Genomic DNA, 25,201 nt, shown 5'->3' with positions numbered 1-25,201 from the left:
CCCAGGCTGGAGTGCAGTGGTGCAATCTCGGCTTACTGCAACCTCCAACTCCCGGGTTCAAGCAATTCGCCTGCCTCAGCCTCCCAAGCAGCTGAGATTACAGGCATGCTCCACCATGCACAGCTAATTTTGTATTTCTAGTAGAGATGGGGTTTCTCCGTGTTGGTCAGGCTGGTCTCAGGTGATCCGCCCCCCTTGGCCTCCCAAAGTGCTGGGATTACAGGCGTGAGCCACCATGCTCGGCAATTTTTTGTATTTTTGGTAGAGACGGGGTTTCACCGTGTTAGCCAGGATGGTCTCGATCTCCTGACCTCGTGATCCACCCACCTTGGTCTCCCAAAGTGCTGCGATTACAGACGTGAGCCACTGTGCCTGGCCTACTGGCAAACTTTTAAGTTGTTTCTAGCTTTTCCTTATTCATAACAATGAGGCATATATCTTTGCATATGTGTCCAATATCTCTGCACAGTAGATTCCCAGAAGAATTAACTACACCAAAAGATAAATTCATTTAGATTTTTCATAGTTATTAACAAATTGTCCTTCGAAAGGGTTGCACTGGTTAGAACTTAAAGAGTTGCCTGCCGGGCGCGGTGGCTCATGCCTGTAATCCCAGCACTTTGGGAGGCCGAGGCGGGCGGATCACGAGTTCAGGAGATTGAGACCATCCTGGCTAACACAGTGAAACCCCGTCTCTACTAAAAAAATACAAAAAATTAGCCGGGCGTGGTGGATGGCACTTGTAGTCCCAGCTACTCGGGAGGCTGAGGCAGGAGAATGGTGTGTGAACCTGGGAGGTGGAGCCTGCAGTGAGCCAAGATCGTGCCACTGCACTCCAGCCTGGGCAACAGAGTGAGACTCCGTCTCAAAAAAAAAAAAAAAAAAAGAGTTGCCTTAATTTGACAGTTTATGGTTACTACCTGGTGAATCTTTTTTTCCTGGATGCAGAAGATAACACGCAATGTCCATATTATGCTTTATTTTTCATTATTTAATTTAAAAATGTTTATTGACCAAATATAAACATATTGTAAAAAATTAAATCCAATAGTGCTAAAAAGCTTATAATGAAAACCATTGCTGGGCATGGTAGCTCATGCCTGTGATCTCAGTGACTTGGGAGGCTGAGGTGAGAAGATTGCTTTAGCTGGTGGGTTTGAGGCCGAAGTGAGCCATCATCACACCAGTGCACTTCAGCCTGGACAACAGACTGAGACCCTGTCTCTAAAAATAAATAAATAAATAAAGAGAAAAACATTAGTCTCCAGTCCTGCTTTGAGATTTTTAGTCCCACTCTTCAATAGCAGTCTCTTTTACTTTCTGGAGTTTTTTGTTTGTTTGTTTGTTTGTTTGTTTAGAGACAGAGTCTGTAAACCTATTATCCAGTTCTAAAGTGCCACTGCGCTCCAGCCTGAGTGACAAGACCCTGAGTCAGGGTCTGGCTCTGTTGCCCAGGCTGGAGTGTAGTGGTGCAATCTCGGCTCACTGCAGCCTCTGCCTCCCAGGCTCAAGCTATCCTCCCACCTCAGCCTTCTGAGTAGTTGGGACTACAGGCATCAGCCACTGTGCCTAGCCTGCTTATTCTTTTTAAAAATTTATTTATTGGCCAGGAGCGGTGGCTCACGCTTGTAATCCCAGCACTTTGGAAGGCCAAGGTGAATGGATCACTTGAGGTCAGGAGTTCAAGACCAGCCTGGCCATCATGGTGAAACCCCGTCTCTACTAAAAATACAAAAATTAGCCAGGCATGGTGGTGCACGCCTGTAGTCCCAGCTACTTGGGAGGCTGAGGGAGGAGAATTGCTTGAAACTGGGAGGTGGAGGTTGCAGCGAGCTGAGCTTGCACCACTGCACTCCAGCCTGGGCAATAGAGTGAGACTCCATCTCAAAAAAAAGAAAATTATTGACTTATTTTAGAATTGAATAAGAGGTTTACATAGTTAAAATTCAGAAGATTTAAAAGAGTATACCATGAAAAAGTCTCCCCTTGACTGCTGCCTCCCAGCCACCCAGTTTCCTTTCCAAGAGGTAATTATCAATGTTTTTGGTTTCTTGTATATCCTGGAAACAAATGTTCTACGCATATACAAACATACCACATACACACATATGCAAGTATATTGATGCCCTGCAATGACAGATGATTTACCTCACCATCCCATCCTTATTGTTCCCAGTAATTGATAGCTTTTAATATTTTTAATTTTCTGTTGGTTATTTTTGTCGCTAGTATAAGTATCCCTATACTTTTTTTTTTTCCATCAACAGTAGTCAGTATCTTGAATCCTTTTTATGTAAGACAAGAATATTAGGCACCCTACCCAACCACTTTTCCTCCCCTCTTCCTCTTTTCACTTCCTGGCAGCTGTATTTTTACTTTTATATCGTCAAGCTTGACATTCACATTCTCCTATGTAACCACGTTTAAGCCTTCCATTCTTTGTCTAAGCCTAATTCTGAAAGTTAAAAACCAGTATGTGGCTTTGAAATAATTATGTGTATGAAAATACCATTCACTCCAGGGCCCAGTAGTATGCATACATGATATTTCTTCTCTATAGTTACAGAGTTACAGTCTTGGACCTCTTTATTTATTTATTTATTTGTTTTTTTTTGAGATGGAGTCTTTCTCTGTCACCCAGGCTGGAGTGCAGTGACGCAATCTCAGCTCACTGCAACCTCCGCCTCCCAGGTTCAAGCAGTTCTCCTGCCTCAGCCTCCCTAGTAGCTGGGATTACAGGTGTGCACCACCACACCCAGCTAATTTTTTGTATTTTTAGTAGAGACGGTTTCACCATGTTTGCCAGGCTGGTCTCGAACTCCCAACCTCAAGTGATCCATTCACCTTGGCCTCCCAAAGTGCTGGGATTACAGGCATGAACCAACAAGCCCAGCCAGGAACTTTTTTTTGTTTTGTTTTGTTTTGTTTTGTTTTTTTGAGACAGAGTCTTGCTCTGTCACCCAGGCTGGAGTGCAGTGGCACCATCTCAACTCACTGCAAGCTCCGCCTCCTGGGTTCACACCATTCTCCAGCCTCAGCCTCCCGAGTAGCTGGGACTACAGGCACCCGCCGCCATGCCCGGCTAGTTTTTTGTATGTTTAGCAGAGACGGGATTTCACCACGTTGGCCAGGATGGTCTGGATCTCCTGACCTCGTGATCTGCCCGCCTCAGCCTCCCGAAGTGCTGGGATTACAAGTGTGAGCCACTGCACCCAGCCTGTTTTTTTTTTTTTTTTTTTTGAGACTGAGTTTTGCTCTTGTTGCCCAGCCTGGAGTGCAATGGCGCCATCTCTGCTCACTGCAGCCTCCACCTCCCGAGTTCAAGTGATTCTCCTCCCTCAGCCTCCCGAGTAGCTGGGATTACAGGCATGCGCCACCATGCCCGGCTAATTTTGTATTTTCAGTAGAGATGGGGTTTCTCCATGTTGGTCAGGCTGATCTCGAACTCCCGACCTCAGGTGATCCACCCACCTTGGCCTCCCAAAGTGCTGGGATTACAGGTGTGAGCCACCACGCCTGGCCGGCAGGAACATTTTTTTAAAGGACTTCTTTTTTTTTTGAGATGGAGATTCGCTGTTGTGCCCAGGCTGGAGTGGAATAGTGCAATCTCGGCTCACTGCAACCTTCGCTTCCCAGTTTCAAGCGATTTTCCTGCCTCAGCCTCCCGAGTACCTGGGACTACACGCGCCCGCCACCACGCCCGGCTAATTTTTTGTATTTTTAGTAGAGATGGGGTTTCACCATGTTAGTCAGGATGGTCTCGATCTCCTGACCTCGTGATCCGTCCATCTCAGCTTCCCAAAGTGCTGGGATTACAGGTGTGAGCCACCGCACCCAGCCTTAAAGGACTTCTTTAAAGGACTTGTACTCCCAGCTACTCAGGAGGCTGAGGTATAAGAATCAGTTTATACCACACCAGGAGGCAGTGGTGCAATCTCAGTTTATTGCAACCTCTGCCTCCCTGGCTCAAGCCATCCTCCCACCTCAGCCTCCCAAGTAGCTGGGACTACAGGTGCAGGCCACCATGCCCAGCTAATGCCAGAGGTTACAGTGAGCTGAGATTGTTCCACTGCACTCCAGCCTGGGCAATAGAGCAAGACCCTGTTTCACACACACACACACACACACACACACACACACACACACACACACACACACACACACACACACACACACACACACACACACACACACACACACACACACACACACACACACACGTTCCTAGTGTCAAGGTGAAATGATTTTTCTTACATTCCGTCAGTTACTTAAAATCATAGCACATTTTAGTTTGCTTCAGGTTTACATCATAACTTCATAACTTTCTTATATGGCTTTTTATTTTTCTTGGACTTTCTAATTGCCTTTTTTCTTATTGACAAAAGAATGATGAGCCTTCATCATATCCTCAAGTTTATCCAGCCTCTCAGTCATACTGCCTGTTGCCTGGAGTCCATTTCCTCCTCCCTACTTCCCCTTACAAAGGCGTCCCTCCTGGAGCCCTTCCTCCTCCTGCTGCAGTCTGGAGTGTTTGCTCTTTAGGTCTGCTGTACAGCTTTCAGCCTGGGACTTCCCTTCACTGCCCTCCTGGGTTGGACCCCCTGCTTCCTGAATCCCATGTCTTCCTCTTTCTTGGTTTTCTTATTTTGCTGGAGTAAATTATCAGGTAATTACCTTAACAGTGGGTACATTGGAGATGAGTCCTTGCATGTCTAAAAGTGTGTTTATTCTGCCCTCATACTTGATTGATAGTTTGGCTGAATGTAGATTTCTTTTTTTTTCTTTTTTTATTTTTGAGACAGAGTCTCGCTCTGTCGCCCAGGCTGGAGTGCAATGACACGATCTCGGCTCACTGCAACCTCTGCCTCCCGGGTTCAAGTGATTCTCCTGCCTCAGCCTCCTGAATAGCTGGGATTACAGGCATGCCACCATGCCCAGCTAATTTTTGTATTTTTAGTAGAGACAGGGTTTCACTGCATTGGTCAGGCTGGTCTCCAACTCCTGACCTCGTGACCCGCCCACCTCGGCCTCCCAAAGTGCTGGGATTACAGGTGTGAGCCATCACGCCCAGTCTCAATGTAGATTTCTAAGTTCAAATTCACATTCTCAGAACTTTTGCAGTTATTATTCCATTGTCTCTAGTATCCAGTGTTGCTAGTTTGAAGTCTGATGCCAATTTGAGTTTGTTTCCAGTTCTTTTATAGATGACTTGTATTTTCCTTTCTGAAAGCATTGAGGAATATTCTGTTTATCTTTTGATTACTTGAAATTTCAAAGGATGTGTCTGTTGTGGGACTTTTGTCATTCATCCTATCAGGACTCTAGGACTTTTTTAACCTGGAGATTTGAGTACTTCTTTAGCTTGGGGAAATTTTCCTTTGATATTTCTTTGATAATATCTTCCTCTCAATTTTTTCTATTATCTCTGGATTTCTGTTCATCAGATGATAGACCTCATAGATTGGTCGTCTTTTTCTCCTATATTTCTCTAATATTTAATCTCTCTCTCTCTCTCTCTCTTTGTATGTGCATTGCCTTCGGAGAGATTTCCTCAGCTTTATCTTCTAGCTTTTTTACTGAGATTTTTTCAGCAATCATATTTTTCGTCTCTAAGGCCTCTACGTTTGCTGATTGTTCTTTTCTCATAGCATACTATTCTTGTTTTAAAAATCTCTTATTTGGCCGGGCGTGGTGGCTCACGCCAGTAATCCCTGCACTTTGGGAGGCCAAGGTGGGCGGATCACAAGGTCAGGAGTTCAAGACCAGCCTGGCCAACATGGTGAAACCCTGTCTCTACTAAAAATACAAAAATTAGCTGGGTGTGGTGGCTCATGCCTGTAATCTCAGCTACTTGGGAGGCTGAGGCAGGAGAATTGCTTGAACCCGGGAGGTGGAGGTTGCAGTGAGCCGAGATTGTGCCACTGCACTCCAGCCTGGGCAACAGAGTGAAACTCCGTCTCAAAAAAAAAAAAAAAATCTCTTATTTTCCTCAATTTTGTCTTTTCACTGGGGTCAATTTTTCTGTTTCATGCTGCTTGTTTTCCAAGTATAGTTAGCTTGTTTGCTTGTCTCTTTATATGTAAAAATGAAGGACTGAGTAGCAGGAGTGCATTTTCTTTCTCTCTGTCATTGTTTAAGGGGGTGGGAGCTTTGACTGGAAGCTCTAAGTACATGGGCAGTGCACACTGACTGGCACGCTTTGCTTTGAGGATGAGTGAGTGAAGTGCTGGTTGTTAGGCTTTGAGCCTCCGTAGGCCAGAAAGGGAGTGGTGGGGGTGCTACTCTAAGATATCGCCATTAGAGATCTCAATTCTTAGTTTACTCAATTTCTTTAGAAAAGAATCCTTCAGGGTGTGTTGTATGAGGTGAGTAGGGGAATAAAGGGACTGACTCTTATAAATAAACATGGGTCATTGTTTAATCCCATTTATTCAGCCGTGCTCCCCACTTCATCTTCTATCATATGTGCCCACTTCAAGCCAGAGTCTCTCTTGGGTCACTCTGGGTAGATAAGCTCCCACCTCCAGTCCAGTTCGCTCATGGCATATTCTAGACTTGTACCGTCCAGTTGAGTAGCTACTAGCCCCCACTGGTTATTGAGCACATGAAATAGGGTAGTCTGAGTTGAGATGTGCTCTAAGTGTAAAATACACACTGATTCTGAACCCTTAGTACACATACACACAAAAGAAAGTAGGCTGGGCATGGTGGCCCATGCCTGTAATCCCAGCACTTTGAGAGACTGAGGCAGGCGGATGGCTTGAGCTCAGGAGTTTGAGACCAGCCTGGGCAACTTGGCAAAATGCCATCTCTACCAAAAATACAAAAATCAGCTGGGCATGGTAGCCTGCACCTGTAGTCCCAGCTACTTTGGAGGCTGAGGTGGCAGGATGGCTTGAGCCTGGGACGTGGAGGTTGCAATAAACTGAGATTGCACCACTGCACTCTAGCCTGGGAAACAGAGCCAGGCCCTGTCTCAAAAAAAAAAAAAAAAAAAAAAAGAGAAACTAAGACTGGGCACAGTGGCTCACGTCTGTAATCCCAACACTTTGGGAGGTCAAAGCAGGGTGGATCGCTTGGGCCCAGGAGCTTGAGACCAGTCTGGGCAACATGGCAGAACCCTGTCTCTACAGAAAATATGAAAATTAGTTGGGCATGGTGGCACGCACCTGAAGTACCAGCTACTCGAGAGGTCAGAGGATTGCTCCTGAATAGCTGGGACTACAGGTGTGTGCCAGCACCTGAGCCTAGGAGGTGCTGCAGTGAGCCATGATTACGCCACTGCCCTCCAGCAGCCTGTGCAACACAGCAAGACCCTGTCTTAATAAAAAAAATGAAAATAAAACATCTCAAAATATTCATTATATGTTGAAGTGATAGTATTTGCATGTATTGGGTTAAGTAAAATAGAATCTTAAAATTAATTTCAGGAGGCTGATGCAGGAGAATCTCTTGAACCCGGGAGGCGGAGGTTGCAGTGAGCTGAGAATGTGCGACTGTACTCCAGTCTGGGGCACAGAGTGAGACTCCGTCTCACATAAAAAAAAAAAAAAAAAAAAGGCTGGGTGCAGTGGCTCACACCTGTAATCCCAGCACTTCAGGAGGCCAAAGCGAGTGGATCACCTGAGGTCAGGAGTTCGAGACCAGCCTGACCAACATGGAAAAACCCCTTCTCTACTAAAAACACAAAATTAGCCAGGCGTGGTGGTGCATGCTTGTAATCCCAGCTACTAGGGAGGCTGAGGCAGGAGAATCGCTTGAACCCGGGAGGCAGAGGTTGCAGTGAGCCGAGATCATGCCACTGCACTCCAGCCTGGGCAACAGGAGTGAAACTGTCTCAAAATAATAATAATAATAATAATTTCTTCTCTTTTTTTTTTTGAGACGGAGTCTGTCGCCCAGGCTGGAGTGCAGTGGCGCGATCTCTGCTCACTGCAAGCTCCACCTCCCAGGTTCACGCCATTCTCCTGCCTCAGCCTCCCGAGTAGCTGGGACTACAGGCGCCTGCCACCACCCCCGGCTAATTTTTTGTATTTTTAGTAGAGATGAGTTTCACTGTGTTAGCCAGAATCGTCTCGATCTCCTGACCTCGTGATCCGCCCGCCTCGGCCTCCCTAAGTGCTGGGATTACAGGCATGAGCCACCGCACCCGGCCCATCTCTTCTCTTTTTTAACGTGGCTAAATTATGTGACTCTGGTGGCGGGCGCCTGTAGTCCCAGCTACTCGGGAGGCTGAGGCAGGAGAATGGCGTGAACCTGGGAGGTGGAGCTTGCAGTTAGCCGAAATCTCGCCACTGTACTCCAGCCTGGGTGACAGAGCCAGACTCCGTCTCAAAAAAAAAAAAAAAAAAAAAAAAAAAAGCCAGGCACAGTGGCTCACGCCTGTAATCCCAGCACTTTGGGCGGCCGAAGTGGGCGGATCACGAGATCAGGGGATTGAGACGATCTTGGCTAACACGGTGAAACCCCGTCTCTACCAAAAATACAAAAAAATTAGCCGGGTGTGGTGGCAGGCGCCTGTAGTCCCAGCTACTCGGGAGGCTGAGGCAGGAGAATGGTGTGAACCTGGGAGGTGGAGCTTGCAGTGAGCCAAGATCTTGCCACTGCCCTCCAGCCTGGGTGACAGAGCCAGACTCCGTCTCAAAAAAAATAAAAATAAAAATTATGTGACTCATCTTTCTGTTGGAAAGCAGTGCTCTAGACCATGACTGCTTCTTCGTCTGTCATCATGTCTCCATCTGCTTTCTAAATTTGTCAAATCATTTGTGCACTGATGACCCTCACTCCCATTTTTTTTTGCTGATACAGATTTATTTTCTACTTTGATAGACTCACATGTAGGGTGGAGGAGATGGGAGGGAATCTGCTGTCATGCATATGAAGCTGCTTCTAACTTCTAACCTGCCAGAGCAGTCTGTCACCAAATAATTTAATTGATCATAGGACCTATCTGCAGTCCTTCTTAGAGACAAAGCCAGCGAGATTCCTTAAGTTTAAGCTGGAGACCTTTGTACGTTCACATAGGTGCCCCCACCCCCTCATTACTACAAGATACCCTGAAGAGTATTTCGGGAATCCCATTTTAGTCTTTTTTCCTGTCCCCATAGAATCACTGGCCTCTTCCTTTTCTAGTCAAAATTCTATTGATCATCTATTCTGGGCCAGAAACTATGCTAGGGGTTGTTGTAGGACTAAAAGACAGTATTTATGAGAACACTAGTGTAATACCTTGCTGAGAGTAGGATCAATACAAGCTGTGTCATTCAGGGCAAGTTAAGGAAACTGAGGCTCATAGAGGTTAAATGACTTCCCATAAATCACAGAGCTAGTAAGTGGCAGAGCTGGGATTTTTTTTTTTTTTTTTTTTTTTAAGACAGGGTCTTATTCTGTCACCCAGGCTGGAGTCCAGTGGTATGATCTCAGCTCATTGCAGCCTTGAACCCCGCTAGGATCAGGTGATCTTCCCACCTCCAGCTCCCAAATAGCTGGAACTATAGGCATGTAATCTGGCTACTTTTTGTATTTTTTGTAGAGACAAGGGTTTCGCCATCTTGCCCAGGCTGGTCTTGATCTCATGGCTGAAGCAGTTTCTCTACCTCTGCCTCCCAAGGTGCTGGGATTACAGGTTTGAACCACCCCACCCAGCCCAGAGCTGGGATTTTGATCCAGGCCTATTTGACCCTAAAGGTTATGCTCTTGACCACAGTTCTGTTTTTATATTATGGACTGTACAGTATAATTGACCACAATTTTCTAAGCTATTTTATTTAGCCTTACCACAGGAAAAATGGTAGCATCCCTATTTTATAGACTGGAAAACAGAAACTCAGGTAGGCTAAATGACTTGCCAGGGACACTCAGATATTTCTTCTTGGGACCCCCAGAAAAAAGTAAAAGGAGATTTTTTTTTTTTTTAGATGGAGTCTCACTCTGTTGCCCAGGCTAGAGTGCAGTGGTGTGATCTCGGCTCATTGCAACCTCTGCCTCCTGAAATGTAGCATTGTCAGCCGGGTGCGGTAGCTCATGCCTGTAATCCCAGCACTTTGGGAGGCTGAGGCGGGTGGAGGTCAGGAGTTCAAGACCAGTGTGGCCAACATCATGAAACCCCGTCTCTACAAAAATACAGAAATTAGCTGGGCATGATGGCGGGTACCTGTAATCCCAGCTACTCGGGAGGCTGAGGTGGGAGAATCGCTTGAACCCAGGAGGCGGAGGTTGCAGTGTGCTAAGATCGCGCCACTGCACTCCAGCCTGAGCAACAGACTCTTGTCTCAAAAAAAAAGAAAAGAAAAGAAATGTAGCATTGTGATCAGCCCTAACTCCTGGGGGCAGCCCAGGAACCCTTGTGGGGGTGTGTAATTCTGAGGACCTGGGGAAATTGAGAGGCCCCAAGCTTAAAAAGGGAATATTTATAAAAGCCCCTACTATGATGAGCATGGCGCTTACTCACTTTTTATAATTACTCTTCTAGACTATGGGCCCATCTAGTTTTCTCCGCATACAATAGCAGCCACACACATAATTAGCTCCAGCCCTGCTCTCAGGGCGCTGCTCAGGGGAAAGGATTTGTTCTGTTCAAGGGCCCATTTCAGTGCCTGGTACATAATAAACACATAAATATTTGTTCCTGAACCGCCCTCCTCTGCAAACTAAAGAGCTGTTGTCATATGCACCCATAACAACTCATTACTTATACCTCTCGTGTGTGTATTTTTTTTTTTTTTTTGAGACAAAGTCTTACTCTGCCCCCCAGGCCAGAGTGCAGTGGCACAATCATGGGTCACTGCAGCCTCAACCTCCTAGGCTCAGGTGATCCTCCTACCTCAGCCTGAGTAGCTGGGACTACAGGCATGTACCACCATACCCACCTAATTTTTTGTTGTTGTCTTTGTTTTTGTTTTTTTTTTTTGAGACAGAGTCTCACTCTGTCGCCCAGGCTGGAGTGCAGTGGCGCGATCTCGGCTCACTGCAAGCTGCACCTCCTGGGTTCATGCCATTCTCCTGCCTCAGCCTCCCAAGTAGCTGGGACCACAGGCGCCCACCACCACGCCCGGCTAATTTTTTGCATTTTTTAGTAGAGATGGAGTTTCACCGTGTTAGCCAGGATGGTCTCAATCTCCTGACCTTGTGATCCGCCCGCCTCAGCCTCCCAAAGTGCTGGGATTACAGGCGTGAGCCACTGCGCCCAGCCCATACCCGCCTAATTTTTAAATTTGTTTTGTAGAGATGGGGTCTCACTGTGTTGCCCAGGCTGGTCTTGAACTCCTGGGCTCATGTGATCTTCCCACCTCAGCATCCCAAAGTGCTGGGATTACAGACAATGAGCTACCATGCTTGTCCTCTGTGTACACTTTTAACTACTCATAATGATTTGTTGAGCAGGTGCCTTGATCTTTGGTACCAAACAGTTCTGATTTTGAGCCCCACCCCCACCTGCCCTATCACTTCCTTACTAATGTGTAAGCTTTGGGAATTTACTTCACCTTTCTGAGCCATGGCTTCCTCAGCTGAAAAGGGGACAAAATAACAGTACCTAATGAATAGTGTTATGAGAAAAGAGTTTGCCTGAAAGCATTCAGTACAGTGCCTGGAACATAGGCCATGCTCAGCGAATGTGGGCTGTTGCTGTTGTGAGTCATCCCTAGGCTGCGAGTGCAGGGACTTGTCTCTTGCTTCCTACTGTAGCCCCAATGTCAGCATTTCTGCTATACCCTTAGTGCTCGGCATGTACCGAGTGGTAATACGTGTGCTGAATGACTGGCCATTGGATGGGAGGGTGGATGGATGGAAGGACTGGTAAATTCTCCCCTCTGGGCAGCCAGGAGAGCTGAGGCCCAGGAAGGAAAGAAGATCCCCTCAGTGGCTGAGAGTTGGGATCCTGGCCCACGGGCAGGCCTTCCCTCACCACCGTCTTCCCCAGCAGGTTTGGGATGTACATTCCGTTCCTGCAGCTGAATTGCGACCTCCGCAAGACAAGCCTCTTCAACCACATGGCCTCCGTGGGGCCCCGGGAGGCGGTCAGCAGCCTGGCGAAGAGCCGGGACTACCTCCTGACACTGCGAGAGACGTGGAAGCAGCACACAAGACAGTTGTATGGCCCGGACGCCATGCCCACCCATGCCTGCTGCCTGTCGCCCAGCCTCATCCGCAGCGAGGTGGAGTTCCTCAAGATGGACTTCAACTGGCGCATGAAGGAAGTGCTCGTCAGCTCCATGCTGAGTGCCTACTATGTGGCCTTTGTGCCTGTCTGGTTCGTGAAGGTGCGTAGCTCAAGCCAGGGAGGGAAAGGGCCTAGCTGGGACCTTACCCTGCTGCCAGCCCTACGTGAGTTCTCCTGCTGGCCTAACTATGCTGTTTTTGATGTGATTTCCCATCTCTTCTCCTCTCGAGGACTGGAGCGACTACTGTCTCCATTTTATTTTTTATTTTTAAAGACAGGGTCTTGCTCTGTCACCTACACTGGAGTACAGTGGACAATCATGGATCACTGCAGCCTCAAGCTCCTGGTCTCAAGTGATCCTCCTGTCTCAGCCTCTTGAGTAGCTGCGACTACAGGCATGAGCTACCATGCCCAGCTAATTTTTAAATTTTTTATAGAGATGGAGTCTCACTATGCTGCCCAAGATGGTCTCAGAATTCCTGGTCTTAAATGGTCCTCCTGCCTCAGCTTCCCAAAGTGTTGGAATTACAAGCGTGAACCACTACATCCAGCCTGTGTCCATTTTATTTTACTTTTTTTATTTTTTATTTTACTTTATTTTTTTGAGACAGAGTCTCATTCTGTTGGCCAGGCTAGAGTACATGGCACAGTCTCGGCTCACTGCAACCTCCACCTCCCAGGTTCAAGCAATTCTCCTGCGTCAGCCTCCCAAGTAGCTGGGATTATAGACATGTGCCACCATGCCCAGCTAATTTTTGTATTGTTAGTAGAGACGGGGTTTCACGATGTTGGCCAGTCTGGTCTCAAACTCCTGGCCCCAAGTGATCCGCCCACCTTGGCCTCCCATAGTGTTGGGATTACAGGCATGAGCCCCCACACCCCAGCCTGTGTCCATTTTAGAGTGCAGAGAACTAGACTCACTGAAGGGAAGTGACCTGTCCAAGGTCACCCAGCCAGTGAGGGATACATGGCATTGTTATTCATAATACTTGATTACAAAGACTAGTGAGTTTGTATTTCAGCAGCTGTTGTAACACAGACATGTCACAATGTCTGGCTTTATCATTTAGTAAGGAAGCCAGTGTTCATCCAGATTTGAGTGATCCCAAAAGCCTGTGCTCTCTTTGTCCTAACCTCTCAGTCTCCTGGGAAGGTACCTCCTCAGCTGCAAGCTGCAGTGGGCTTGAAAGAACTTAATGTCTTTTTTTTTTTTAGATGGAGTCTCGCTCTGTCGCCCAGGCTGGAGTGCAGTGGTGCGATCTTAGCTCACTGCATCCTCCACCTCCCAGGTTCAAGCAATTCTCCTGCCTCAGCCTCCCAAGTAGCTGGGATTACAGGCGAGCACCACCATACCCAACTAATTTCTGTATTTTTAGTAGAGATGGGGTTTCACCATGTTGGCCAGGCTGGTCTTGAACTCCTGACCTCAGGTGATCCACCCACCTCAGCCTCCCAAAGTGCTGGGATTATAGGTGTGAGCCACCAAGCCCGGCCCTTTTTTTTTTCTTTTAAGACTGGGTCTTGCAAGCTCTATGGCCCAGGCTGGAGCGCAGTGGCGCAATCTTGGCTCACTGCAGCCTTTGCCTCCTGGATTCAAGCAATTCTCCTACCTTAGCCTCCTGAATAGCTGGGACTACAGGTATGCACCACCATGCCCGGCTAATTTTTGTATTTTTAGTAGAGACAGGGTTTCGCCATATTGGCCAGGCCAGTCTCGAACTCCTGACCTCAAGTGATCCACCCACCTTAGCCTCCCAAAGTGCTGAGATTACAGGCATAAGCCACCGCGCCCGGTCCTTAATGTCTTTTGAGCACCTGTAACACACCTGGAGCTTTCATAAGTGTTACAATCCTCCTAGCGCCTCTTGGAGGTGGTTCATGGTTGCTCTTTTTGTTTTGTTTTGTTTTGTTTTGTTTGAGACGGAGTCTTGCTCTGTTGCCCAGGCTGGAGTGCAGTGGCACGATCTGGGCTCACTGCAAGCTCCCCCTCCCAGGTTCACGCCATTCTCCTGCCTCAGCCTCCCGAGTAGCTGGGATTACAGGCACCCGCCACCACGCCTGGCTAATTTTTTGTATTTTTAGTAGAGACAGGGTTTCACCATGTTAGCCAGGATGGTCTCAATCGCTCAATCGCCTGACCTTGTGATCTGCCCACCTCGGCCTCCCAAAGTGCTGGGATTACAGGCGTGAGCCACCGCGCCCGGCCTTTTTTTTTTTTTTTTTTTTTTTGAAACGGAGTCTTGCTCTGTCGCCCAGGCTGGAGTGCAGTGTCGTGATCTCGGCTCACTACAACCTCTGCCTCCCAGGTTCAAGCGATTCTTCTGCCTCAGCCTCCTGAGTAGCTGGGACTACAGGCGCACGCCACCACGCCTGGCTAATTTTTGTTTTTTTAGTAGAGACAGGGTTTCACTATATTGGCCAGGCTGGTCTCGAACTCCTGATCTCGTAATCTGCCCACCTCAGCCTCCCAAAGTGCCAGGATTACAGGTGTGAGCCACTGCGCTGGGCCTAGTAGTTGCATCTATCCTCATTGACAGATGAGGAAACTAAAGCACAGAGAAGGTAAATGACTTGCCCAATGTCACATAAATAAGCAAAAGAGCCAAGATTTGAATTCAGGTCTCTTGGACCCCAGAGCCTGTTCTCTGGCTCAGAGTGGTGGGCAGTAGGAGCAAATTTCCTTGTAGAAAACCAACTAGTGGGCACAGGGCCTAAGCCTTCTTTGTTGGGTGTTTGATTCTTGGTTTCAGGGTATTCTGAGGTCTCCCCAGGACTGTCCTAACCTCTCAGTCAGGTAGAATCAGGGAAGGAAAGGGTGAGGCCATTATGGGGATCCCAGGCCTCACCCACCTTCTGCTACCCCCAGAACACACATTACTATGACAAGCGCTGGTCCTGTGAACTCTTCCTGCTGGTGTCCATCAGCACCTCCGTGATCCTCATGCAGCACCTGCTGCCTGCCAGCTACTGTGACCTGCTGCACAAGGCCGCCGCCCATCTGGGCTGTTGGCAGAAGGTGGACCCAGCGCTGTGCTCCAACGTGCTGCAGCACCCGTGAGTCACCTTACCCTGCTCAACCCAATCCCAGCCCTTCTGGTCAGCATCTGGAGTCACTTGTCCACCCGCTGATTAACTTATTCAGTTAGCAAATAGTTATAGAGCGTGTCTTGTATATTATTAGGCCAAGTGTCCAGGGTGGGGTATGGTGGGGCCTGACACACGTGTTCCCTGTCCTTAGGTAACTTGCAGTGTACTGAAGATGGGAGGGGACTGATGGTAATTCATGGATTTGTTGACTTTCTCTTTGCTGACTGTTTATTCACTCATTGCCTTACTTGCTCATGCTTCACTCTTCTCTTACCTGCTCACTCATCCACTGGGTCATTACGTCACCTACTCTTTCAGCAGACATTTACTTCCACCCAATCCACACCAGGCCTGTGGATGTGCCAGGCAAAAGAGCTTGGACTTTGACTTAGGCCCAGCGGAGATAGAGGATTTTTAGCAGTGGAGGGACCCATGCCAAGGTGTGCTTTAGAATCATCAGCCTGGTGCCAGGATGTGGTGCTGTGCTAGTTGATGCTGAACCCTGGCCAGGGAAGGACGAGATGGGCAAAAGAGACCTAGCTGCAAGAAGGCACTGCACCCAGAGCAGACACAGAAGTCACACTGCTCAGGGTCCCTTTTCCAAAGTACTTTTCACCCCAGGTTATACTAATTTTCCTGCCTGTATTTCCCCATTAGACTGGAAGCTCCTCAAGGCCAGGATCACCTCGGAAGCACATCTGAGTCTTGGGCCCAGGACAAGGCTTGGCAGAGAGGAGGCCCCTAGGACAGGTTTGCAGAGGTAGGCCCACCAAGGAGCAGAGTTGCAAGCAAGGCCATAGAAGCTAAGCCTCCTGGTGTTGGCTGTGCATGTCAGTCAGGGTCCCTTTCAGGCTCTGTCCTGGAGGTCCAGAAGAGTGACTGGGCATTGCTGATTGGGCCAAAAGGAGGCTTGGCTTAGCCTTGGGCTCTGAGGGGTGGGAGGAATAGAAAGATAGAACATAGCTGAACATGAGGATATACCTGTCCATGGCTCACCGTGGTCCTTCGCGTGGCTTCTCAGATGATGAGCTGGGTCCTGCTAGATGTTTCTGCCTCATCTTTTACCATGCCCCAACCCATCCTCTGCTCTTCAGCAAAGCAAAGCAAATCTCCTCAGGTCCTCATATGCTTTATGGACTTGTGCCTCCAGGCTTTTGCATGTGATGTGTCTTTTGCTTGGGATGGTCTTTCCATTCTTTCTATCCTGATTAACTCCTATTCATCCTTTAGCACTTTGCTTCCTCCAGGAACACTTTCCTGACCATCCAGAATGGGTTCAGTGCCCCTCCCCTATAAGGGGCCCCTCCTTTCAGTGGTCCATAATACCATAATCATTGCATTTAATGCTTTCTACTGTGTTTGCTTAGTTACCTGCCTGTCATTTCAGGACTGAAAGTTCACAAAGGTCAGGGCCCTTGCCTGTCTAGCACTCAGTTGTCTCCTCAGGCCTTTTTTTTTTTTTTTTTTTTTGAGATGGAGTCACACTCTGTTGCCCAGGCTGGAGTGCAGTGGCACAATCTTGGCTCATTGCAATCTCCACCTCCTGGATTCAAGCGATTCTCCTGCCTTGGCCTCCCAAGTAGCTGGGACTACAGGTGTGCACCACCACACCCGGGTAATTTTTACGTTTTTAGTAGAGACAGGGTTTCACCATGTTAGCAAGGCCGGTCTCAAACTCCTGACCTCAGGTGATTCACTCATCCTGGCCTCCCAAAGTGCTGGGGTTACAGGCGTGGGCCACTACGCTTGGCCTAGGCCTTTCTTTTTAAGGTAAAATTTCCATACAGTGAAATGTGCAATCCTTTTTTTTTTTGAGACAAGGTCTCACTCTGTCCCCCAGGCTGGAGTGCAGTGGTGCAGTCACAGCTCATTACAGCCACAACCTCCTGGGCTCAGGTGATCCTCCCACCTCAGCTCCCAAGTCGCTGGGATTACAGGCGCATGCCACCACGTCCAGCTAATTTTTGTATTTTTTTGTAGAAACGAGGTTTTGCCATGTTGCCCAGGCTGGTCTAGAGCTCATGGGCTCGAGCGATCCACCCACCTCGACCTCCCAGAGTGCTGGGATCACAGGCATGAGCCACTGCACTTGGCCTACAAATCTTAAAGGGTACAATTCTTTCAGTTTTGATAAAGGTATATATGCTCATGTAACCCACCCCTCATTCAAGATATAGAACATTTCCAGCCCTTCAGAAAATGTCCCCATGGCCCTTCCCAGTGATCTTTCCCCCAAGACAATTTCTGTTTTCTTTCACGAGAGGTTAGTTTTGCCTGTCGTAGAACTTAATATAAATGAAATCGTGTCCAACTTCTTTTTTTTTTTTTTTTTTTGCTACGGAGTGTCACCCTGTCACCCAGGCTGGAGTGCAGTGGCGCGATCTTGGCCCAGTGCAATTTCCGCCTCCCAGGTTCAAGCAGTTCTCCTGCCTCAGCCTCCCGAGTAGCTGGGATTACAGGCATGCGCCACCATGCCCAACTAATTTTTTGTATTTTTAGTAGAGATGGGGTTTCACCATGCTGGCCAGGCTGGTCACGAACTCCCAACCTTGTGATCCACCTGCCTCGGACTCCCAAAGTGAAGCTGGGATTATAGGCGTGAGCTATTGCACCCGGCCCCAACTTCCAACTTCTTCTTCTGTTTTCTTTTTTTTTTTTTTTGAGATGGAGTCTCGCTTTGTCGCCCAGGCTGGAGTGCAGTGGTGCGATCTCGGCTCACTGCAAGCTCCGCCTCCCAGGTTCACACCATTCTCCTGCCTCAGCCTTCCGAGTAGCTGGGACTACAGACTGGGACTACAGACTGGGACTACAGACACTGCACCTGGCTAATTTTTTGTATTTTTAGTAGAGACGGGGTTTCACCGTGGTCTCAATCTCCTGACTTCGTGATCCATCCGCCTCGGCCTCCCAAAGTGTTGAGATTACAGGCGTGAGCCACCGTCCCCGGCCCCCAACTTCTTTTATTCAGCATATTGTCTGTGAGGTTCATTCATGTTGTGAGTCGCACAGTAACTTTTCTTTTTTGTTTTTTGAGACGGGGTTTCGCTCTTGTTGCCCGGGTTGGAGTGCAGTGGTGCAATCTTGGCTCACTGCAACCTCCACCTTCCGGTTTCAAGCGATTCTCCTGCCTCAGCTTCCCAAGTAGCTGGGATTACAGGCCTGTGTCACCATGCCCCGCTAATTTTTTTTTGTATTTTTAGTAGAGATGGGGTTTCACCATGTTGGCCAGGCTGGTCTCCAACTCCTGACCTCAGGTGATCTGCCCACCCTCGGCCTCCCAAAGTGCTGGGATTACAAGTGTGAGCCAGTGTGCCCAGCCAACTATTTTTTTTTAAACAAGTGAGTCAGCAAGGCCAAGAGCATTGGGTTGAGAAGGGAGCTGCTTACTGGCTGTGACTTGCAGTCCTCTGGTCCAGGCCCTTGGGATTCCTGGGAGATCTCACAGGACATTATAAGAAAGCTCACTGGGCTGGGTGCGGTGGCTCACGCCTGTAATCCCAGCACTTTGGGAGGCCAAGGCGGGCGGATCATGAGGTCAGGAGATCGAGACCATCCTGGCTAACACAGTGAAACCCCGTCTCTTCTAAAAATACAAACAAATTAGCCGGGCGCAGTGGCGGGCGCCTGTAGTCCCAGCTACTCAGGAGGCTGAAGCAGGAGAATGGCGTGAACCCGGGAGGCGGAGCTTGCAGTGAGCCGAGATAGAGATAGCGCCACTGCAGTCCGGCCTGGGCGAAAGAGTGAGACTCCGTCTCAGAAAAAAAAAGAAAGCTCACTGGTCCCACCATCTCATTCACATGCTCACTAGGGCCTCTCTGTGCCAGGCCTTGCGGCATGCTCTGAGGACACAGGGATGGATTAGATCCTCCCACTCAAGGGCTCTCAGCCTAGTGAGGTATACAGATGGGAAATAAATAAATGACCAGCATTGGGGAATGTGGACTAGTAGCAGGAGATGCAGGGAACAGTTAAAGGATGCCAAACGGGCCAGGCACGGTGGCTCATGCCTGTAATCCTAGCACTTTGGGAGGCCGAGGCAGGCGGATCACCTGAGGTCAGCAGTTCGAGACCAGCCTGGGCAACATGGCAAGACCCTGTCTCTACAAAAAATACAGAAAAATTAGCCGGGCGTGGTGGTGGGTGCCTATAGTTCTGAGACAGGAGAATCACTTGAACCCAGGAGGTGGAGGTTGCAGTGAGCTGAGCACCACTGCACTCCAGCCTGGGCGGCAGAGTGAGACTCTGTCTCAAAAAAAAAACACTCATAGGTGGGAATCGAACAATGAGAACACTTGAACACAGGGTGGGGAACATCATACACCAGGACCTGTCATGGGGTGGGGGGAGGGGGGAGGGATAACATGAAGAGAAATACCTAATGTAAATGATGAGTTAATGGGTGCAGCACACCAACATGGCACATGTATACATATGTAACAAACCTGCATGTTGTACACATGTACCCTAGAACTTAAAGTATAAAAAAAAAAAGGATGCCAAACTCTAGGGAGTTTGAGAAAGGCTTTGTGGAGGAACCTGGGTTTTGAAAGATGATGAAGATCTTACCAGAAGGATTAGGCTTTGGGAAGGGCAATCCAATTGGAGGGAGCAGCTTAGAGAGAGACGTGAAGCAGTACAGTGCTGGAGGAACGAGAAACAGCATGAGCTGTGTGGTGAGGGTTGTGGGAAGCCACACAAGACCTCAGAGGCCATGCCAAATCCTTGGGGCCTTGACCCCAAGGGCACTAGGAAGCCTTCAAAAGGTTTTAAGCAGGACCAGGCACTGTGGCTGACGCCTGTAATCCCAGCACTTTGAGAGACCGAGGCGGACAGATCACCTGACGTCAGGAATTCGAGACTAGCCTGGCCAACATGGTGAAACCCCATCTCTACTAAAAATACAAAAATTAGCTGGGCATGGTGGCAGATGCCTGTAATCCCAGCTACTCTTCAGGCTGAGGCAGGAGAATTGCTTGAACCTGGGAGGCGGAGGTTGCAGTAAGCCAAGATTGCGCCACTGCACTCCAGCCTGGGCGACAAGATCGAAACTCATTCTCAAAAAAAAAAAAAAAAGCCCACAAAGAGTTTTAGGCAGAGGGTGGTCAGGCTGAGCTTAGTATTTTACAAAGACCACTCAGACAACTGTGTGGTGGACCACTTGGAGGCAATGGTGAGACCAGATGAAGCAAAGGGACCCAGAGAGGAAAAAGGGTTTTCTCAAGAATCTCTTAGTAATTAATGTCAGCCCTAGACCACCTAACTTACAGTACAGTGAATTTCTCATGATTCTTACCCCATTTTACAGAGGAGGCAACTGAAACCCAGAAAAGGAAAGTCAGTGTGTCTAAGTGATAGAAATGGGAATAGAACCCTGGTGATTCCCTCTTGCCCATTCTTCTGGTATCCCTTTTGTGGGTGAGCTGGGGATAAGGGGTACCATTGAACTGTGCCTCCAGGTGGACTGAAGAATGCATGTGGCCGCAGGGCGTGCTGGTGAAGCACAGCAAGAACGTCTACAAAGCCGTAGGCCACTACAACGTGGCTATCCCCTCTGACGTCTCCCACTTCCGCTTCCATGTGAGTCTCCTCCCAGGGGAAGGAGGGTTGGGGCCTGAGAGGGTGGGAGGATCTGCGGGCAGGAATGTGATGTCATTGCAAGAGAAAGCTATTTTCAGTATTTCCCCAATCCAAAAGAAGACAGTGCACACATGTAGCACAAGGACAGCCATATAAATTGTCACTTAATAACTGCAGCTCGGTCGGGCATGGTGGCTCTTGCCTGTAATCCCAGCACTTTGGGAGACCGAGGCAGACAGATCACCTGAGGTCAGGAGTTCAAGACCAGACCAGCCTGGTCAACATGGTGAAACCTCATCTCCACTAAAAATACAAAAATTAGCCAGTCATGGTGGTGGGCGCCTGTAATCCCAGCTACTCGGGAGGCTGAGGAGGGAGAACCACTTGAACTCAGGAGACAGAGGTTGCAGTGAGCCGAGATCACGCCACTGCACTCCAGCCTGGGCAACAGAGCAAGACTCATTCTCAAAAAAAAATAAATAACTGCAGCTCATTTGGTTGTAGATCTTTGAGAACATTGGACAGAGGGAGAGAAGATGATACAGTAAAAGAAGGGGCTCTTGGCAGTGAAAGACAATACTGTCTTCATTTGTTACTGTGTGCCAGGCATGTTGTTAAGCACTCTCCATGTACCTTCCTACTCAGCCTTACCCTGAACCTTGTACGTGAAAGATATGCTAGGGTTATCTCTGTTTTTAGATACTGAAATCAGCTTAGAGAGTTTAACTTGTTAAAGGGTGCCTTCTTGGGAAACTTGAGAACTAATGGTAATGACTCATGACTTAGCTATGGAAAGGGCTGCTCAAAATTATCTAAACTAGTGATCTCTATTTTTTTTTAAATTTCACTATGAAATCCCCTCCCCCCCTTTTTTAAAAAAACAACCAGAGTCCAAAATCCAATATATGGAACCTCCTGGCACTGCTCTGTTTGGAGGAGTTAGAACCCCCTTCACTTCCTGCTCACCCCCACTGTAACTCCTAAAGGATCCCCTTGAAACCTGGGGCTCTAAGGAACACAGCATGAGAAATCACTGACCTAGGCAGATGTCTTCATTTCACAGTTGAGAAATCCAAGCCCTAGAGAGGAAAGGGACTTGCCCAAAGTATTGCAGCCTGTTAGGTGCAGAGCTGAGCCTGACATCCTGGTCTCTTGGCCTCCCATTTCCTACCACTTCTCCTGTCCTGTAAGCAGCTCTTGAGATTTAGGTACCTTGGCCCCTGTGGAATCAAAATCCCTAGACACTGTGCACGCTTTTGAAATGATCAGAGATGTTTTTTTAGTCCCTACATTCTACCTTGCTGTTGAGAGTGAGCTTTTGCCATGTCCCTTGGCAGCTTCCAGCCTAGCTAGGGATGTACCTATGAAGTAGTAGGTAATTCAGGCTATAGAGTCTGTAATAACTTTCCATGCCTATGTCATAGGATTCTAATTTGTTCAGGCCCGACAATACCCAGGAGATGACATTAAAAGGTGTCGATTTTATTGAGGGTCAGTGGATGAGGGAGAAAAAATTTTCAAAAATTAAAAAAAATTTTTTTAAGGGTGTTGACTTTAGACCACAAAAAGAGTTTGAGAGAGCAAGCAGAACCTGTCAAGAAAGACTTCCTAGGGGAGGTAGAAGTTGAACAGGATCTTAGATGACGTACGTCAGAAGCAGCAGTCCTATCAGGAGGAATACCACAAGCAAAGGCAGATGAGGTGGCAAAGTCCACATCCAACCCCAGAAAGTCTTCCTCCCCACCCATGTCTGCATGGGGCCCCAAGAGCCTGTCCCCTTCACTGGCCCACCCAGAACCCCCATCCAGGAGGAAGGTTTCTGGAGCATACCTTTTAGCCATGCCCACCCCCTTCCGGGCAGTTCTTTTTCAGCAAACCCCTGCGGATCCTCAACATCCTCCTGCTGCTGGAGGGCGCTGTCATTGTCTACCAGCTGTACTCCCTAATGTCCTCTGAAAAGTGGCACCAGACCATCTCGCTGGCTCTCATCCTCTTCAGCAACTACTATGCCTTCTTCAAGCTGCTCCGGGACCGCTTGGTATTGGGCAAGGCCTACTCATACTCTGCTAGCCCCCAGAGAGACCTGGACCACCGTTTCTCCTGAGCCCTGGGGTGACCTCAGGGACAGCGTCCAGGCTTCAGCCAGGGGCTCCCTGGCAAGGGGCTGTTGGGTAGGAGTTGGGGGGGGAACAAAAGACAAAAAAATCCACCAGAGCTTTGTATTTTTGTTACGTACTGTTTCTTTGATAATTGATGTGATAAGGAAAAAAGTCCTATTTTTATACTCCCAACAAGCCTGTGTCCTGTGGTTCTTTCCCTTCGTGTGTGTGAGACCTATTGCAGAGGTGTGGGATTCTGGTTTAGGAAGCCCCAACATGTGGCTTCTGAAGCCTCTGTGGGTACTGCCTTCTTCAGTAGAGAGGAGATGAGAAGGCACTGGAGGTCATAGTAGCAGTGATAGCTACTGCGAACTGAATGCTCACTGTGTACCAGATGCTGCTCTGTGTGTATTTCAGGCCTTGCCTTAATCTAACTTTTATGACAACCCTAGGAGGAAAGTGCTGTCACTCCAATGGATGAAGAACTGGAGCTCAGAGAGTTATAGTGACTTGCCCATAGTAATACAGCTAGCAAGTGGTAGAGCTGGACATAAAACCTCTGAAAGGCCAGGCACAGTGGCTCAAGCCTGTAATCCCAGCACTTTGGGAGGCCGAGGTGAGCAGATCACTGGAAGCCAGGAGTTCGAGACCAGCCTGGCCAAGATGGCAAAACCCTGTCTCTACTAAAAATACAAAAATTAGCCAGGTGTGGTGGCGCATGTCGGTAGTCCCAGCTACTTGGAAGGCTGAGGCACGAGAATCGCTTGAACCTGGAGGCAGAGGTTGCAGTGAGCTGAGATCACGCCATTGCACTCCAGCCTGGGTGACAGAGCAAGATGCTGTCTCAAAAAAAAAAATAAGGCCGGGCGCCATGGCTCACACCTGTAATCCCAACACTTCGGGAGGCCGAGGCAGGTGGATCACCTGAGGTCAGGAGTTTGAGACGAGTCTGGCCAACATGGAGAAACCCTGTCTACTAAAAATACAAAATTAGCCAGGCATGGTGGGTGGCGCATGCCTATAATCCCAGCTACTCAGGAGGCTGAGGCAGGAGAATTGCTTGAACCCAGGAGGCAGAGGTTGCAGTGAGCCAAGATCCTGCCACTGCAATCTTGTAGTGCCAAGACTGAGCCAAGATCCAGCCTGGGCAACAAGAGCAAAACTCCGTCTCAAAAATAAAAATAAAAAACCTCTGAAAGATGACACTACTATCCTGGCAGAATGTGGTTTCTTGATTATCTCAGCATTCAGTCACTGAGACCCTCCTTGCTGGGTATTATGGTAGATGGTGAGGATGCCAAGACACTGGAACAAGCAAGTAATACTACACTGGGATGAGCCCAACAGTTACAAGGTACAACAGAGCAGAGGGGAGAGAATGCTTAATGTTCTCTGGGCTTCTTGGAGGAGGGGATAGTCTGAATTGTATTAGCCACTTCCTAGGTGGACAAGAGAGGAAAAGGGTGTTTCAGTTAGAGAAGCAGGCAAATGTAATAGTGCACATGCAGTAGCGCATAGATTTGGAACATCCTGGTGTGTTTTGGAGAAGGTAAACAGAATGTGGATCTTAGAGCAGTAAGGATTAAAAAAAAAGTGGAGCGGGAAAGGTCAACAGAGGCTGGATCAGGGAGGACCAGTAGCCCTAGGCTAGCAAAGGTTTATGACCAGGGTCACGTGCTAGAGTAGAAACAGCTGCTTGTAGGGTCACTGCCTCCTATGGGCATAGGATGGAGGGTTCAGGCTGAAAGGAGAGGAAACGGACACTCAGCCATTCTCATCTATTCAGCCCACGTTCCCTGAGCCCGTCTTGGCCATAAGGTGTGCAGACGAACTCGCAATGGTATATGGGAGACATACACCTCAACAAATATTTTTGGTGCCTCTATTGAGGCAGACACTGTGCTGAACACTGATACGGTTACAAAGATAAGGATGATACTATCCCTTCCATAGACAGCAAGGAGAGATGGACACACACTGTGAGCATATTTGGGTGTGAAATACTAAGGAAAATTAGTGTCCATTTCTTCCTGTAGTAGCAGAGAGGACAGGTGCCCTATCTGGAAAGACAGGCTTACCCAAAGAGCTGATAGCTGAGTTCGGTGTTGAAAGTGAGTAGTTCCCAGAGTCGGGCGCGGTGGCTAACGCCTATAATCCCAGCACTTTGGGAGGCTGGGGCGGGTGGATCACCTGAGGTCAGGAGTTCAACACCAGCCTGGCCAACATGGCAAAATCCCGTCTCTATTAAAAACACAAAAATTAGACTGGGCACTGTGGC

General features: G+C 48.4%; 1 protein-coding gene across 11 annotated transcripts in view; it reads left to right on the top strand.

Annotated features, from left to right (window-relative positions):
• TMEM39B (transmembrane protein 39B) overlaps positions 1 to 23,118 on the top strand; it is a 29,996-nt gene extending 6,878 nt beyond the window's left edge. For 4 of the 11 annotated variants that reach the window (XM_024248885.3, XM_063713606.1, XM_054555685.2 and 1 more), the window contains 4 exons: positions 11,924 to 12,260; positions 15,027 to 15,214; positions 20,704 to 20,824; positions 22,686 to 23,118. In XM_024248885.3, coding sequence (XP_024104653.2) covers positions 11,924 to 12,260; positions 15,027 to 15,214; positions 20,704 to 20,824; positions 22,686 to 22,928 — 889 coding nt within the window. In that variant the 3' untranslated portion in view covers positions 22,929 to 23,118. Of the gene's footprint in view, positions 1 to 9,532; positions 9,626 to 11,923; positions 12,261 to 15,026; positions 15,215 to 15,904; positions 16,008 to 20,703; positions 20,825 to 21,328 lie in introns of those variants that run through there. The other 7 variants (XM_054555664.2, XM_063713604.1, XM_054555661.2 and 4 more) reach the window with 5 other exon arrangements.
• The last annotated feature ends 2,083 nt before the right edge of the window (positions 23,119 to 25,201 follow it).

This window comes from Pongo abelii, chromosome 1 (genome assembly GCF_028885655.2).
Source record: "Pongo abelii isolate AG06213 chromosome 1, NHGRI_mPonAbe1-v2.0_pri, whole genome shotgun sequence".
NCBI classification, from domain to species: domain Eukaryota; kingdom Metazoa; phylum Chordata; class Mammalia; order Primates; family Hominidae; genus Pongo; species Pongo abelii.
This window is presented reverse-complemented; position numbering and strand designations above follow the sequence as displayed.